General features: G+C 51.6%; 1 protein-coding gene across 1 annotated transcript in view; it reads right to left on the minus strand.

Moving 5' to 3' along the window:
• Positions 1-1853: 1853 nt before the first annotated feature.
• LOC119107337 (cilia- and flagella-associated protein 74) overlaps positions 1854-16885 on the minus strand; it is a gene marked incomplete in the record, with an annotated part of 50222 nt that continues 35190 nt past the window's right edge. Inside the window, 4 exon segments of the mRNA XM_037230764.1 lie at positions 1854-2054; positions 3676-3952; positions 9784-9989; positions 10446-10580. Coding sequence (XP_037086659.1) covers positions 1854-2054; positions 3676-3952; positions 9784-9989; positions 10446-10580 — 819 coding nt within the window.

A 16885-nucleotide genomic window follows, 5' to 3' on the forward strand; every position in this document is an offset into this window, starting at 1 on the left:
AGGTCAATGTAATTTGCTCACTAAACTGCTGTATTGCCTAAGAAAGCATCTCAGAGATGCATGGCTTCGTTTAACACTCCGTTGTTGGGTCAGATTGAAGGCCTCTCTACAAATTGCCGGCGGTAAAACCATGGTCTGACTTTGACCTGCCATAGGTCAGCGACCTTACAAGGTACATCTCAATTTTTGATGCCAAACGATCCGCTATTCAATTTTCTACAGCTATGCACAATTTGGCGCGGATACGCCGCGGCATCCGGAAACAATTCTGGTAAAAACCTTCCGGAGGGGGGGGGGGAGTAATTTGACTCCCCACCCGCGCGCGTGTTAAAATAACATTGTCCTGAAACCGAAATAGCCACCACGTGAATGATTTTCAGGACAATGGTACACACACACACCCACGTGTTGTGGCACCACAAACGTTCAATGGTAGGCGGTTTCAGGCAGCTGCGGCCCGATGGGGAAACATCCTCTGTGTGACGGTCAGTCGATGTCCGCTCAGGTACGGACTACCTCTGTTCAAGGCGCGCATTTCACGGGTGAAAAGAGCGGCACGTGGCACAAAAAGCGCGCGGACCTCGCGAGACTCGCCTACCTCCTTCGGCGCCCTAAACACCGATCACATCGCGGTGCGCCACCATCGCCTCGATCCTCGGTCATCCAAGGGGATTTAGAGCTGGAAATATGTGATGGTGCTTTTTGGAGCCGGTAACTACTCTTGCAGTGAAGTTGATTTTTTTTTAAAGTTTGCGTAGCTGACCACGTTTTCAAAACATTTTGTGTGGCTGACTCTTGGTCGCCCCACCCCACACGCACGGGCAGTACGTGATATGAGGGAGCACGTACACCTGAAAGATGATTTTGAGAAGAACTGAGGCGAAGTAACGACGAAATTTGTTTAGAGAAACGAGCATGCCACTGCATTTATTCACGACACTCGATACATGGGCATGCCATGGCAGACTGGAGTCAACTATGACACCGATAATTGTAATACCACTTGAGGCATGCACAGTCCAGCCGTTTACTTTAAAGTAGATCCCAGCTGACTTTTTACAGTCTGCTTTGACTCAAAACACAAAAAAGTTTTTGTTTCGTTCCTTTGGAGATAATTGCCACTGAACCAGTTTTGAAGCTCACGCATGGTAAGGTCCAACCTGGTTTTGAGGTCGCCGAGACCTGCTCCGTCAGGGGATGCGCAGGCCACGTGCATAACGTCGTCAGCAAAGGAGATGAGGCGGCCATGAGTCAAACATCCATGTAGATCGTCGGTAAGCAAAATGCACAAAATTGGACCGATGATCGAGCCTTGGGGCACACCGCATGACAAGGGGGGAGTGAGCCGTCCTCCACGCACCACCTGCCCTCGACCACTCAAATAACTCCTGAACCATCCCACATCGGCAACGCCATACCAAGACGGCTTGGTGAGGAGGACATCGTGGGTTGACGCTATCAAACGCCGTTGACAAACCGATCGTCGTTACCGACGATAAAAGACCGTCGTCGGTGTTGGCGACCAAGCGTTCAACTGCGGCGAGCACGGCATCCTCGGTCGAGTGGAGTGGCCTATAGGCATACTGGGATGGATGTAGCAGTGCTGTCGCATTCCAATATTCCGTTAGCTGTGTGCAATCTATCCTCCCCAAGATGTTAGAGGGCACGCTGCATGGAGATATGGGCCTGTTGTTGGACGATTCGACCGGATCCCGTGACTTCGGAACGGGCACAACACGTGTCGTCTTCCAGCTATCTGGGAACATTGGGGGAGGGAGCAGGAATTGCTGTACTAAGCTACCAGGGAGACAACCGGGACGATTTTTATCTAGCTCCGCTATTTTGCATATACGTTAGCACGAGAGACAAAGCACAGACGCCGCCGTCAACGGACATACCACAATTTGTTTTTTGACTGATCCACCGAGCTTCGCTTTGCCCAGCGTGAGAACGCCATCTTCTGGGACGAAGGAGAACTCAGCCTTCACCCCCCGACCGCTCAGCCCGTATCGCAGCGTGGTGTTCCCGCCGTGCAGGCTCCAAAACTCCAGCTCCTGAAACCACGCCGGAAGTAAACATGCAGGGCCAACTTTAGCACAAGCAACATGGCGCGTGCCATATCAGCCAGCACTTCTGAGACAGTTCAACCTCCAACAGATCAGTCCACAGCCCGATGCAATTCCATACGGCGAAGATATGTTTCCACTGGGGAAAAACATGACCTCTTTTGACCTGCCGGTCAACCACGACCACGCCTGATCTCCGTCAATCGCCAGTTAGTGAGTAATAGTTGAACTGACCTCTACTCGTCCGCCACAGCCAGGCGAGACAGTCCTGACCTCTACTGACCTCACACATCAATGGGAAAGTCCCGAGCTCTAAGAACCTGACAGACGAAGGCAACAATCTCAACCTCTACCGACTTCACAGACGAAGGGAACAGCCACAGCCTTTACTGATCCGCAGCCGGACAGGATAGTGCTGGTATCCAAAGGTCTGGCAGTGCACGGAGCAATACTGAACTCCGCCGGGGCCTGATGCGGCCAGACGGAGTACGACTGAGCCCCCTCAACCGACAGTGCTGGCACACCGCCTGACCCCACGCAGTACTGCGAAGTGTTTAAGCACTGTGGAGGTCACTGGAGGCCAGCAGTACTGGCCACCACTGACCTCCACTTGGCTGACACAGTCGAGCAGAATGATTTTGACATCCGCTGACCGGACAGCCAGATAGGACGGCACTGACTTCCTCCCACCTGGCGAGACTAGACTCTGGACAACTTTGCCTTCAACGGCGCGATGCGGCCGGGTGGAATAGTCCTGACATCCACCTTACCACTCAGGAACGATCTGAGCTGACCTGGCCGGACGGAATAGTCATGACATCCACCTTACCACTCAGGAACGATCTGAGCTGACCTGGCCGGATGGAATAGTCCTGAAATCCACCTTACCACTCAGGAACCATCTGACCTGACCCGGCCGGACGACACCGTCGTGACCTCCATTGACCTGACGTAGTCGAAGGGGACAAAGTCCACCTTCCCTGGCCGATCACAGCCAGACGTCACGTGTCTCACATCGGCCAGCCCGACAAAGTCGCACAGAATAGAAATGACCTCCACTGACCTGACACGGCAGGAGGACACGACACTGCGTTCCACGGACCAGGCTGACCCCGGGACGGGTCGGCACTCACCTGCATCAACCTGACACACCCACGGTACACCCCTGGCCTCCACTGACCTGATACAACCGGACGGTACGCCCCTGGCCTCCACTGACCTGATACAGCCGGGCGGTACACCCCTGGCCTCCACTGACCTGATACAACCGGACGGTACGCCCCTGGCCTCCACTGACGTGATACAGCCGGACGGTACACCCCTGGCCTCCACTGACCTGACGCAACCGGACGGTACACCCCTGGCCTCCACTGACCTGATACAACCGGACGGTACGCCCCTGGCCTCCACTGACCTGATGCAACCGGACGGTACGCCCCTGGCCTCCACTGACCTGATACAACCGGACGGTGCACCCCTGGCCTCCACTGACCTGATACAGCCGGGCGGTACACCCCTGGCCACCACTGACCTGATACAGCCGGACGGCACATCCTGACCTCAGATCACCTGTCCCAGCTGGGTGGGGCAGCAGCTGACCTCCGCTGACCTGATTCAGTCGAACAGGGCAGTAGCTGACGCGGACGGCGCGGCGCTGACCGGGCGCCACCTCGCCCAGCGGGTCCACCAGTCGGAACGGGCCGTGCGGGTCGAGCGCGTCGGCACGCACGCGGACTGGCTCGGCAGCCGTGTTCTCCAGCTCCAGCGGCAGGTAGGCGGGCGCGCCCAACACGCGCGCACCGAACTCCAGACAGCGCGGCGACACGGCCAGCAGCTGCGGCGCGGCCGTGCTGCAGACCACCTCCAGGTACAGCACTTCCGGCGCTCTGTGGCGACGGATCGGCGCGCTGAGCGGCGCGGCGGCGCCCGGCCGGCCGCCAGACACGGCCGGCGCACACGAGCTGGTGGGAGACGATACGGCACAGCCGCTGCAACCACCAGCAGCCGGCGGACAGCTGTGACGCAGCCTATCACCTGGCTTAGGTCAGATGACAACCACCTGGCGGGAATGACTGCTTGATTCCTATCCTCACAGAGCGAATTGACAAGGCCAGCGAACTGACAAGTCTGCTGAAGAGTGAAGTTTTCCACGTGGCCAAACAGATGCCTCAAGTCACAAGTTTATGGAACGTCCACAACAATGTTTTGGTTGCCGTCAGTCATTTGATCCTGACGTCTTGATCTTCACCATTAACGTCTTTGTGCAAACAGCTGCACCAGCTTTCGGCTGCTAGGTAGTTAGGTCGCATGTCTGAAGCCTAGTATCGCACCAAATGTGGGGTCAGTTTCCAGATAAATTCAACAGTGCTCCTCGCGCGTTCGCTCTCATTCGAACGCTCATTCATCGGTGTGCTCCATTGGCGGTCGCAGCGAAAAGGCGTGCTCGTTTTGTCATTGTACAAGATACCAGTTGATTTGATTGGTCTTGGGTGATATCGGTCTCTTCTCTCTTTAATATATACACAAAAAGCGTTAGGTTACATCTTTTAGCTGCGAAGCTGCGTAAAAATACAGAAATGAGCTTGCCACAATTTGTCTCTCTCCAGTGCGCACTCAACAATTTCCGCTCTTGCACATCACGCGACAGGGCGCTGCTGCATTAGAATAGAACATGTTCGCCACACTTACATGGCAGTTAAGCTTTGCCTAATCAGTCATAAGTGTCTCACAACCTCCCTGGTCTCAGCATCAGTCTACAGTGCCTACATACTTTTGCTTGAGGTCCTTGCTCTGAAATCCCCATGTTTTGTCTCTTTGAACACAAGCAGTAGGACAAAAAAAAAACATGGGACCTCCATATCTATGACCCGCAAAGTGGTGAAAATTACAGGATACGTTCTGACGACACCGTTTATTTAGAGTGCAGTCCGTTTCAAACACGACGCAAGTGGTCATCAGAGGTTAGGTAAATCGCCTTCAACGCATCCTGGGTCAGGCCAGGCTCATGGTCTGCTTTACTCTTGCACAATATGGCGCATAGGTATGATAAAAATGACGCTGTCTTGCAACTTTCGGGCTATGCCAACAAGTCATCCGTCCCGACAGACCTTTGGCTCGAGCACCTGTCTCGCGATCCCCCCCCCCCCCCCCACACCACCCGTGGAGGGGTAGGTTTAAGTCGCTTTAGGCGCTCGCTATTTGCCCTTGAGAGATGCCCTGCGACCGGTGGCAGCGGCCGCGCCAAAGGTCAGGTGACAACAGAGGGCAGGACGGACCATGTCAAAAAATGCAGCACGTTACGATTTCGCGACGCATTTCTGCCGTTGACCTGGCATTGCACGATCGGACGGCAAGGACCAGGGCTCACTCGACCAACACTGCTTAGCGTGAGCTTTTTAAGTTACGAGTGGAGGAGGCAAGTGACAAAATCCTTATCCGGCATTGTATTGTGACATCGGCCCCGATAACACATAAAAGAGTAGGTTTAAAACGGATTGGATGGTTTTAGAGCTCTACGGCGCTTTTGCACCAACCAACTTGTCTTTCTTAAGTTTGGGGATTAAATTCCGATTTCTTCCAACTTGTCATGTGCATCAAGGGAGGCGTAGGTCACTGATAGCTTCAGACGCTCCAAAGCCACTTGTGAAATACAAGCTGGACTGGAGTCATGGTTCAGGGGCTGCAGGTGCAACGGTGTCGCATGTTAACATCATAAGGAACTTTTAGAACTTTGCTGCATTTTGTTTTAATCCTGCATGAAAGATTAATAGCGATATTGTGGAGCGTGTTCCATTTTGTTTCGTTTCGCCATTAGCTATACAAGCAATCCAGGATGTAATAATAAGCGGTACATTCCGTTGACCACATGGACCCAAAAAGTACATTTCCAGCATAATACCATACAGCTGACTTTATCTGGATAAAATTATCTGGAGACCTCGCGTGACGTCGAGCTGTGAGGCTTCAATTGATATTCAGCCATTCAAAGCAACTCATCTTTAGCGCAGAAACAGGTAAGCAAACATCTACCATTAGACGATAAATAAAAACAATATTCAATTAATGCATGTGATTGTTGGCACCCTGACGCACGAGGCCCATGAGTTGATACAAGAACAGGAAATGCCTGGTTTTCCTCCGAAAAAAGTCCTGTCTCATTTATCTACGCTGCTCTACTGATCGATCTCCTGCCTCTTGCATGTCTCCAACTCAGTCTGCTGCACAGTGCCAAAAGTTTGCGGGCAAGTGAACACAGTTATGCCCCGCGGACATGGAATGTTCGCCCGTGATGTGTGCATGAGGGGGCGGGGGAGGGCAAAGTATGGGACCACGTGCCGCCCAAGCAGGGTCCCGAAGAAAACGCATTCTCTTTTCCCAACACATTATGCCATAAAGTTAATCACAGGCCACGTCGTCGTACGCATCAGGTACGATGAATGCGCATGTTTTCTAATCCCCTGATGTCATACTTCCCGCCGTAATGCGATTCGCTTTATATTTTCCGGGTAAGCAGCGTGGCCTTGACCTGCGGGCTTGACCTCACTTTTTAAAGATTTTGAATGCATGCATTTCGGGATAAGAGATGACGCTTAACAAGCGCTCGAGTGGCCGGTTGGATACCCTTCGCTCGGGAGGGGGTCAATTTGACCCCCGAGATCTCAGGAACTAAGAAAGCTGGAGATACTAAATTCACAGGATGTACGTGAACTCACTTAGATCAGAGTTCGAAATTTCTAGGTCATGACCCCTTCGGGTCAAATAAAGTCAAACAAGGTCATATTCCACTTTTGCATCCAAAGGGCCCCTAGAACCTCGATAACTGATCTAAGCAAAAGATCACATGATCATTTAAGTTCAGTGACCTTGTTTGACCTTTTGAAGGTCGTGGTGACCAAAATCATACAAGATTGCTTTGAGTTTTGCATTTGGATAAGCGACAAAGGTTGCGCTAGACAGTATGTTCCTAAAAAACAAATGCTGACCTGGATTATTTTAGGTCAGTGACTTATTTTGACCTTCCAGAATTCCGTGGAAAGTGTGTAATGCGGTTCTTGTTACTAATAAATTCGAAATGAGCACCAGAAGATACCCACACAGCAAGGCATAGAGTGATAAAACAGATTGATTTTGATCTTGGTCTGACCTTCATACCTGACCCGAGGTCCATGCGATTTGTTCATTCAGTTGCTGTGTTGTCTAAGACCGTATCTCAGAGATGTATGGCTTCGTCTAGCACTCCGGTGTTGGATCAGTTTGAATTATTCCATTGAAATTGCCTTCGTTGAAACTACAGTCTAACTTTGACCTGCCGTAGGCCAGCAACCTTACAAGGCACATCTAAATTTTTGACCCTGGCCAATCCGTTATTCAATTCTCTACAGCCATACCAACTTTGGCGCGGTGTTCGGAACGCATTCCGGAAGAACGCTCAGGGGATCAATCTGACCCCTACCCGAGCGCGTGTCAACAGTGCCTGCTGTATAAGCACTGACCACTGCCATCGGATTGCGCTATTCCAGTTCAACGGTACAAGTTGGCGGCCAAAGTTTAACGTGCTGTTGTGTTCGGCACGGTCTGTCCTGCCCCTTGACGTCACCTGACCTTTTGCGCGGCCAGTGCCACCGGTCGCAGGCCATAGCTGTCCAGGGCAGACAGCGAACGTCTAAAGCGCCTCGAACCCACTCGCCACGGGTGGGAGGATTGGAAGGCACGCGCCCTAAGCAACTGAGCCAACGGGACGGGCTTATGACGAAAGGACTCGCATAGGCAATTTATATTTGCGTAAACGTAAATTGCGCGGGCGATTTCAATACGACACTGGGTCTTAATGTTGTTGAACGGGCTAACCTCTTTCAGCGTAGCTCTACCATGGCTGTAGGCCGGACCTCCAGGTGCCGTTGAATTGAGTAGCTCGGTCACACGACTGACCGATGTGTGCAGAGCTTGGAGACACTCTAGGTGGTCGTAATGTCACCTTATAATCAGCGATCGCATATGCCTACAAAGAGTTCAAATTAACATGGGCTGCAACGTTCTCTGCACCCTTTGTGTCACCATTAAATACATGTCCTGTGTCGTGCGATTCAGAACCAACAACCGCATTTTGAATCGGTGACGTCAATCGAACGGTTCCGCCGGGGACAGGAATGCGGAGAATGCCCCTTCACAGCGACCCCTTGGCGAAGAAACCCGGTCGATGCAGAGGCGAAATATAAATTTGGTTCTGTGATCGGACTTCCAAATGTTTACAAGTAGGAAAAACACCGTTATTTTAAATGAAGATTTAGAGACAGAACCTACCAAGTTGTTTTTGCTCTTGACAAATAACAGCTATGCAAATGCATTCGAGAAAAAAATCACTACTTTCATGCCAAGCCGGCTCATCAAAGCCACGTAACTCCGAAGTTTAAGATGATGAAGACAACAAACACATATGGGGAAATTGGAAATAATTCAGTGAGCCATTGTCGCCAACTAAGCATACCTTTATCGTGTTTCAGTTTTCCATATTTTTCATCAGCCATTCAAGAGAGATTCAAGATCATCAGCCAACAAGCAGGGCCAAAATCATCAGCCAACAAACAGGGCCAAAATCATCAGCCAACTAGCAGGGCTATAACGGTTCAGTCATTGTTTGCTTGACATGGTCAAGAGTGCACAGCCCAGCATGCAACATCACACTGACCAAAACACACAGCATCATCCCAGGTCCCGTGCGATCTGCCGTCAGCACGATTGTCAGCTGAAATGCGTGACGTCACGCATGCTGACGGGGTACACACATTCGTTCGATGTGTGGGCTGACAGGAAAGTTTTTAAAGTGTATTTTTCCTTCTTTTTCATCTTTTACTTCAGTCCACACACCAAATCTGGTTTACCCCTGACCATGACACACTGCGTACAAAGTGGTGTTTGGAAGTGTAGTTTTTGCTCCTCTTTTACCATCATCTATCCCACCCATACGTTGATTGCTTCTTCCCATTTTCAGTTCATTTCAAATTCGTCTCTTTCATTTTAAATGTTTGCTTATACGTTATAAATTTGCTGGGCAACGCAGCCGCACACTGCACCAATCACTGTCACCTACCTTTTCATTGCAACTCTTGGCAACTCTTCAATTCACTCCCCCCCCTTCCCCCCCGTTATCATGTCTTACACTGCATCACCCCCAAAATAAAAGGCAAGTGCCCCCACGCCACCTAACGCTCTCGCAAGAGCTATCAACGCAAGAGCTATTAAATCAAACTCCCGCTTCAGTGATTTTTGAATCTGGTAGCGCTTCCTGCCCATGCTGACAACAATCCTGGCATTATCACCAACCGGCGCGTGACATCACAGGTCACGTGACTTTGTGGTCACGTTACGTGACGTGGGGCGAATACTGGGCCGTGATTGGTGCTAACAAACGTGCTGACGACAGATCGAACGCGTCCCAAATTAACGCGAAAAATTGATGATCGAAATCAGAGGGATCAAAGACGAAAACAAATCATCGATAGCGCTGTGGTGAGACAACACTAAAGCAGGCCACGGCTCAACTTTTAAACATATATATCTTCGGAAAAAACACTCGCCATCTTTCCCATGAAGTTCGGCTACGAACAGGTCATTTCGTACTTGTTGCAATATTTTATCGTCCTGTCTCCTGCTGCCATACACGCTGTGGTTACGTACCATGCGTAAGCACGAATAAATCCAATAATTTCCTCTAACTTACCCTGACCCTTTCTGTTCCAGGTCACCGTGACGGACACAGCACGGGATCACATAACGACGAGTCACGGGCTCGTAGTTCCTCTGTTGAAGCTGCTCGGCCTCCTGGTAGATGGCGCTACCCGTTTTCACGGTCGACGGCTCCGGACAAAGGATGGTTTGTCGCTTGGGAGACATCGACTTTTTTCGGGCCCTGGCCTTTCTCTTATTCTGGGGAGGAAACACAGCCAAAGGTCGAAATGCATGACATCAGCGATTCGGACCAGGCGTACTTATTCCATTCAGGAGTCAATATCAGGGGATATTCTACACGAGCAATCAGCTATGATGACTTCACACATCAATGCAATGTTTAAACCAAATTCATTGGTGCATTAATCAAAATACATACGTGCATACCTCAAAATAAGTTAGTGAACCAATCGAAATGAATTAATGCACACATACACCACGTATATGCGGCACTGAATATCACTAAGACTTCGCCATGTATCGAGGAAAGACAGTGATAGAGCTAAAACACGACGAGTTAAGACAGATGTCGAGCAGTTTTTACAATGTATGGGGTCACAACAAAACCATGGAGAATGTAAACGACCGCGGACGGTGGCGGCGCCGGTGCCACCCTGTCGCTGACGCCCTCACGCACCGCACGCAGCGCCAAACCTTTGCCAGCTGGGCCTCCTCCTCCAGACGGCGGGTCTGCTCCAGCTCCAGCCGCTCGTACTGCAGAAGCGCCGCCGTCACAGCTAGCTCTGAGCGCTCCAGCTGCGGCGTCAGGCGGACCTCCACACGGCGGCTCTGGGGGAGGGGGAGGGGGGGGAGCCAATGTTACTTCCACACGGCGGCCCTGGGGGGGGGGGGTCAGGTGCACCTCCACAAGACGGCTCTGAGAGGAGGGGGTCAGGTACACCTCCAAGCGGCGGCTTAGAGAGATGGGAGGGGAGTCAGGCGCACCCGATCATGTGTGGGAGCACCAAGTGGCCTGAGTCGTTTAAGATCCGTCAGCATAGAAATGGGAGGCTAACCCAGCACGCGTTTCATATCATCTCTTGAGCTCCGTGCCTCATCTCAAGGGTCAACGTGTTGTCCCGGAGGTCCGGGTCAGTAATGCGTCGCGCGGCGGTGTGATTAACCAAGGCTCCATGGCCGGATGTGTCTGGACCTTCAATTGCGTGACGTAAACTCCGGCATTCTCTACTACTCAGTCACTTGCACGCGGAGTGGCCGAGTTTTTAATAAGCGATGCCCTGTGCGAAGGTCTGGACCGAACATCCGGAGAACACTGGGACAAACACTGGGTGAGAGCCGAGCCGACACGTTCTCATGGCGCTCCGCGTGGTGAGCAACCACCGCTTCAGCCTCAAAGGTGGTTCGTCGTGTCAACAAAGAGGTTTGAGGTACGACATGTGCGAAAAGCACCTGTTTTTAATGGAATAACGTGGTGGTAAACACTGCCGAGTATCGCAGGTAGCATCACGCAAAAACAGCATCACAGAGCGTACACAGCGTACACATAGTTCAGCACTGACTGAGTCCAGGGCAGCATCGTACACATAAGTCAGCATTGACTGAGTCACGGGCAGCATCGTACACAAAGGTCAGCACTGACTAAGTCACGGGCAACACCGTACACATAGGTCAGCAATGACTGAGTCACGGGCAGCATCGTACACATAGGTCAGCATTGACTGAGTCCCGAGTAGCATCATACACATAGGTCAGCATTGACTGAGTCACGGACAGCATCGCTCACATCCGTCAGCATTGACTGAGTCACGGGCAGCATTGTACACATGGAGGCCCGGGCAGCATCGTACACATTCGTCAACATTGACTGAGTCGCGGACAGCATCATTCACAAACAGCATCACTGAGTCAGTCCCGGGCAGCATCAGCCACAAACAGCATCATTGACTGAGTCCTGGGGAGGATCAGACACAAACAGCATCATTGAAGGGGTCACAGACAGCTTCATACACACAAAGCATCACTGACGAAGCCACGGGCAGCATCATACATAGCACACGCATGATCGACCTTTGATCAAATGAGAGCGTGGGTGTCGATTTGCGTTCCCTTGGGTGGGCCACCGTCCCTTCCCACCCACCTCCCAACATCCCACACGTTTGATATGTCCCCGAATAGTAAGTTTCGCTGACCAACATGTTGCTGAAAACTTACAATAGGCACTAAAAAAGATAACAATTTTAAAGAAGCATGCTAAAAATGGTTGCCGACTGGTAAAAGGGCCGAAAGAAATAAAACGTGTAGTGTCTCACACCCAAACACCCTCCCAAACGTTGCTGTGCTCTACGGTGCAGGCTACGCAGGGGTGAGCCTGTGTGCCGATAGTGTGGTGGTTAACGCGTCTGCGTTAGCTACCGTCCGTCTAACAAACCAGAGTGCGGAATTCGATTTTCCGCGGTGTCCGCCCTCCCTGCTAGAGTGAGAGGCAGGCGACGCCATATAGCCTCAGCAGCTGAGTGTGTCGTGAAGCCTCAATGACATGCACACGCAAACACACGCAGAGTTGAACCCGCGTATGACGGTCCAGACGAAGTACAACAATATCTATAAATGGCTGCAGGGACAGCACATTTGCAAACCTTGTCTTAGGCACTGAGCTTAGGAAAGCCTACTGTGTTTCGAATGGACGCTTCCTCTTAACTCTAAAAAACTCCCTCTAAAATCAGCGCGAGTTGCGACTCTCTCGGTTTCACGCAGCTGTCTTGGCGCACTTCGCTCAACCCTCATTCCCCACCCTTACACAAAACACTCACAAAGTGCTCACCAACGCCGAACTGAGGTGACCCACCCACTAGCGTGTGCTGTACTCTCTGAACGCGCTCAGAGAGTACAGCACACGCTCATACTCCTCGCCTCCCCTGCACCCTGATCACCGAGTTACTGGCTCTCTGGCGCTGCCCCTTCCCAAGGTTTCTTTAATTACTCACTTTTCAAATAACTAGAAAAAACGTAGCAAGCACGGAAGAACGCGCTCAGCCGAATTCAAATAGGAACACAACGCATCTGTATTTGTGCTGACGGCTGCCAGCGTGACGACCGCCCAGGGGCTGCCGTCACGTACCATAGATATGGGAAAATTTAGTTACCTCTCTGTGATCACCTCTCAACATAAAACATAAAAGTAAAACACCATGCAGTGGCATGCACGGTCACAGGCGTCCCGTTGCATGCTCTTGCCACTCCTACCACTCGTATCCAATATCTCGTTTGCGTCCAAGCCTTGGCCCATTTCCCCGGCAATGCCATAGTATCCTCACCTGGATGCCAGGCCACTCCGGCGTTCGGAAAAATGGCTCAGCCAGTCCAGCTCAGCACGCCGCCACGAGCGGACGCGAGTGTTGCTCCCCCTCCTCCGTAGTGGGGTTTCGGTGAGTGCGTGCCAGCGAATGAATGGGTCCGGAGTTCGGACCACTCAGTCCGGACTCCGGAGTGAGTGGCGCACGAACGTGCTGAGACACAGCTTGCCACCTTTGAACAGCATCGGGGCTAAAGGCGTCAACTGGATTCCATTTTTGCAGAGCCAAAAATTTTCAACAGTTTATTGGGAAGTTGAGCGGAAAGGGGCAAAAAGCTGAAAATTAGTTGCAGGGCCGATATCATACTGTCGTGAGACATGTGGAAGTGCATTTTAAATTTTGAACCCACTCGTTTCAAAATACGTTGATTCTGGAACATGATCGATTTGTCCATAGCGCATACCTGACAATACTTTTTTGACATATGGGATGTGAGATAATGAAACATGAGATAATTCGCTGGTAATCATAGTCAGTAAAGACAACCTGTGAGCTCTTACCGACCTGTGTGGACCAATAGCACGCAACAGTGAGCGCAAACTGCAGTTCTGATTGCCAATCATGCTGCCGTCGTCGAGCTTGGTGATAATCAAGCTTGACGGCATCGACGTGAATGTGAAATGTGAAAAATGAAAAAAAATGAAAAAAATGAAAAAAATGAATGTGAAAATGAAAATGAAAATTATCTCCCCGACAGCCTGGGATACACATAATTTACCTAGCTGCGATTCGTTACCACTCATCATCCAAATAAGCCGCCGTCGTGGAGTTTAGTAATAGTCAACTTGCCGACATCGATGTGAATTGCCAGTTGTGGATGACCTCACCAAAGCCTGTGACACATATTACTATTAACTGATGCCTCATTCATGCGTGCACCGGATGCATCTGTCATTTCCGCCATACGTCATGACAGCGAGCAGGGCGACTGCAGGGAATTGCGGAGGACGCCCCTCACGCGGTGTGGCGCAGCTCGCGATCTGTTATCGGGGGCACGAACTCGTCCGAGAGCGTGTCCCAACATGTATCCGTCTCTACTTCGTGACCGTCCCGATGGCTCAGTCTCAACACGTCATACGAATACTGCCGCCTCATTGGCCAAGATGTACCCAAAGCCATACAAAATATTGCCCTCCACCTACGTGTGTCTGGCGGAAGTCAGTGGGATTTCCGGACACGCATCGGCACTAGACCGAGGTGGTGCGTCTCGTGGAGGTGATGTTTCGTTGTTTGGATTTGAGCCCTTTCGACCGGAAGTGATCATTTCAGGGCTGTGGGACGAAGGTAAATGGTCCACGGTGGAGCAGGTGCGCATGCGCCTAGGAGGCCAATCGCCGAGCTTTAACCCGCGCACACGAGCTGGGTACCCGGCCGGGGTCCCCCTTCCCACGGGGCTCTCAGCGCGCTCGTGGCTGACGCATGCAGCCTGCCCCGGACAGGCGGGGTGTCGCGAGGATGCAGGATACAGCAAGATAGAGGATGAGAGGGTCGGATGAAAGTGGTGCATCACGTTTCGTCTTATATGATACAGGAACTTGGGCGGTGGTACAAGTTATGACGGAAATAAGATTGGAAGTCGAATAAATGAAGAATAACGCCATCACGGAGTATGCAAATACAAGTAAACAATACGAATCCCAGACAAATACACCAGAACACCACGACAAATGACTAAATTAGCTCACCCAACGACATTTGGACGAAGTATCACAAGTCAGTCAGCCCGTCCGCTACAGTGGCAATTTTGCAATGCCAGCTTGACAGCCGTTCCGACGCCATACAAATGTTTCATGATGCGATTGACCGATGGCGCATTCAGGAGCATATCCGCTCAGAAGTGAAAGCTTGTTGTCTCGAGCAGCCTTGCGCCGAAAAGCACACTAATGGTTATATGTGAGGTTATCTCATCATATGTGATGCTTACTTCAGTATATCCAAATGCGTAACATTTCCTAAAAATGTGTTAACAAAGATGTGTGGCAACGATCGGAATAATTTATTTGTTGTATCTGTGGGACCCATGAGAACGACCGAGGTCAGCACGAGGTTAGTCCGGATACAACACCCGTTGTTGGGTGCTCGCTGCCTCGCTTGGTAGTCTGTCTCGTTCAGCCTGTACCGATCAGCCCGGCTAGCTGCGACACCTACGGCTGACGGCGCTGAGTCTAGCGGCGTGCGGGTTGGACGGCTTGTGTAAAGGCATTTTTAAGGCTAATTTCCAATGATCAGTGGCGCGTTCCTCCACATCAACGTCCGTCTCACGCAGCACGCGTTTCGCGATCCATGGGAACAGTTCGAAATCTACCCAATTTCCAAATCTAGGAATCCATCCGACCTCACCAAGTGCAGGCAACGCATCCATCGACCCAGTCATGGGTAAAATGGTCGGGCTCGTCGTGCAGCAGGAGCTCTATCACAATCTGCCCTACAACTTCCTTTCCTTTACAGCATGGTTTCCGTCTTCATCACCCGACGAACACCACGCTAGTGACGGCGCCCGACCGCATTTCTTCGAGAAGAACCTCTCCAAAACGAGCCTGGACAAGAAGGTAATATGTTGAACTCTGACGCTAGTTATATCAAGGCGACGGAAACGTCGTTACGTTTCTAGCGCGGGAGGGAAACTGAGCCGGTTGGACCTCTGCATTTGGCGGATTTTGACCCAATCAGCTCAGCATACAAAGTCCACCCGCACGGGGAGCCGGGGCCCCTAACCTGAGACTTCCTCGCGGATGGCAGCAAGCGCGAGCAAGCTTCTGGCAAGACAGGCTGCTGTGCGCGCCCCGGTCTCGCGCAGACACCGTCTAGAGGCGGCTCCGTTCTAGGACGCTCCTTTGTTTGATCGGCTCCCCATCGACCTCGCCCGCTGTCTAGGCGGGGTCTTGGGCACGGCTTAAAACGGCACGGCCAGCGCTACCAGCCACAGAATCCATCATCTGCACGCACGTCCATGTCAACATCCGTGGCGGGTTATGCGTGTATGTTTTGACCTTCCGCTTACTTACTTCACTGTGTACCTATTCTTGATTGTACACGCGTATAATCACCTGACTCCGAACACCAGAACCAGCATAGGAGTGTAAATACCAAACAATCGTGGGCATAGCACGTAGAATACAAACATCTTACATACTAGAATGCTAGAATACAAACATACTACTGACTGTCAATTAACACCCATTGTGTGCTTGCTAGGCCTCGGATGGGCCACATAAAAAAATGTCTCAATTCCTCTTCGAGCGCTCCGCCCCTCCTCTTTGGCACTGTTGCAACGTAACACTGTGCTGCAGAAATGCACAAAGCTTGTTGAAGAATCTGAGGTTACCGCATAATTTGGTGGTTAGGCTTCCAGGCAGCGTATGCCCTGACTAGTCAGAGGGCTTATCGTCCAGATTTACTCATCCTCCGCTTCCATTTTTACGCGAAGAAAAGGCTAGCCAATTCCATTTTCAACGAGGGGGTTCTCCTCACATGACTTGGCGGAAATGTAGAGGCTCTTCCCACCGTAACACGCCATGGTTTTCCAGTTCGGAACTTCCAGAATGACGTTACGCCACTCAACAAGACTGTGCCGGGCCCCGAGGCCGGCGGGGGCCCACCTTCCCCATTCCTGTCCTTAAGCTGGCCGGCACCGATCCGTTGCCTGCCCGTCGTCACGTCAGCCGGACCGAGACCGCAGCTGCAGCGCCGGCGCGCCGAGCGGCCAGCGCACGGAGCTTGGCCCATCTGCTGAGCCAATCGAGCGCTCAGGCCTGAAAGCCCATTTCTCACCCAAATGTA

This window comes from Pollicipes pollicipes, unplaced genomic scaffold (assembly GCF_011947565.3).
Source record: "Pollicipes pollicipes isolate AB1234 unplaced genomic scaffold, Ppol_2.1 Scaffold_6686;HRSCAF=7923_pilon_pilon_pilon, whole genome shotgun sequence".
Lineage (NCBI taxonomy): Eukaryota > Metazoa > Arthropoda > Thecostraca > Pollicipedomorpha > Pollicipedidae > Pollicipes > Pollicipes pollicipes.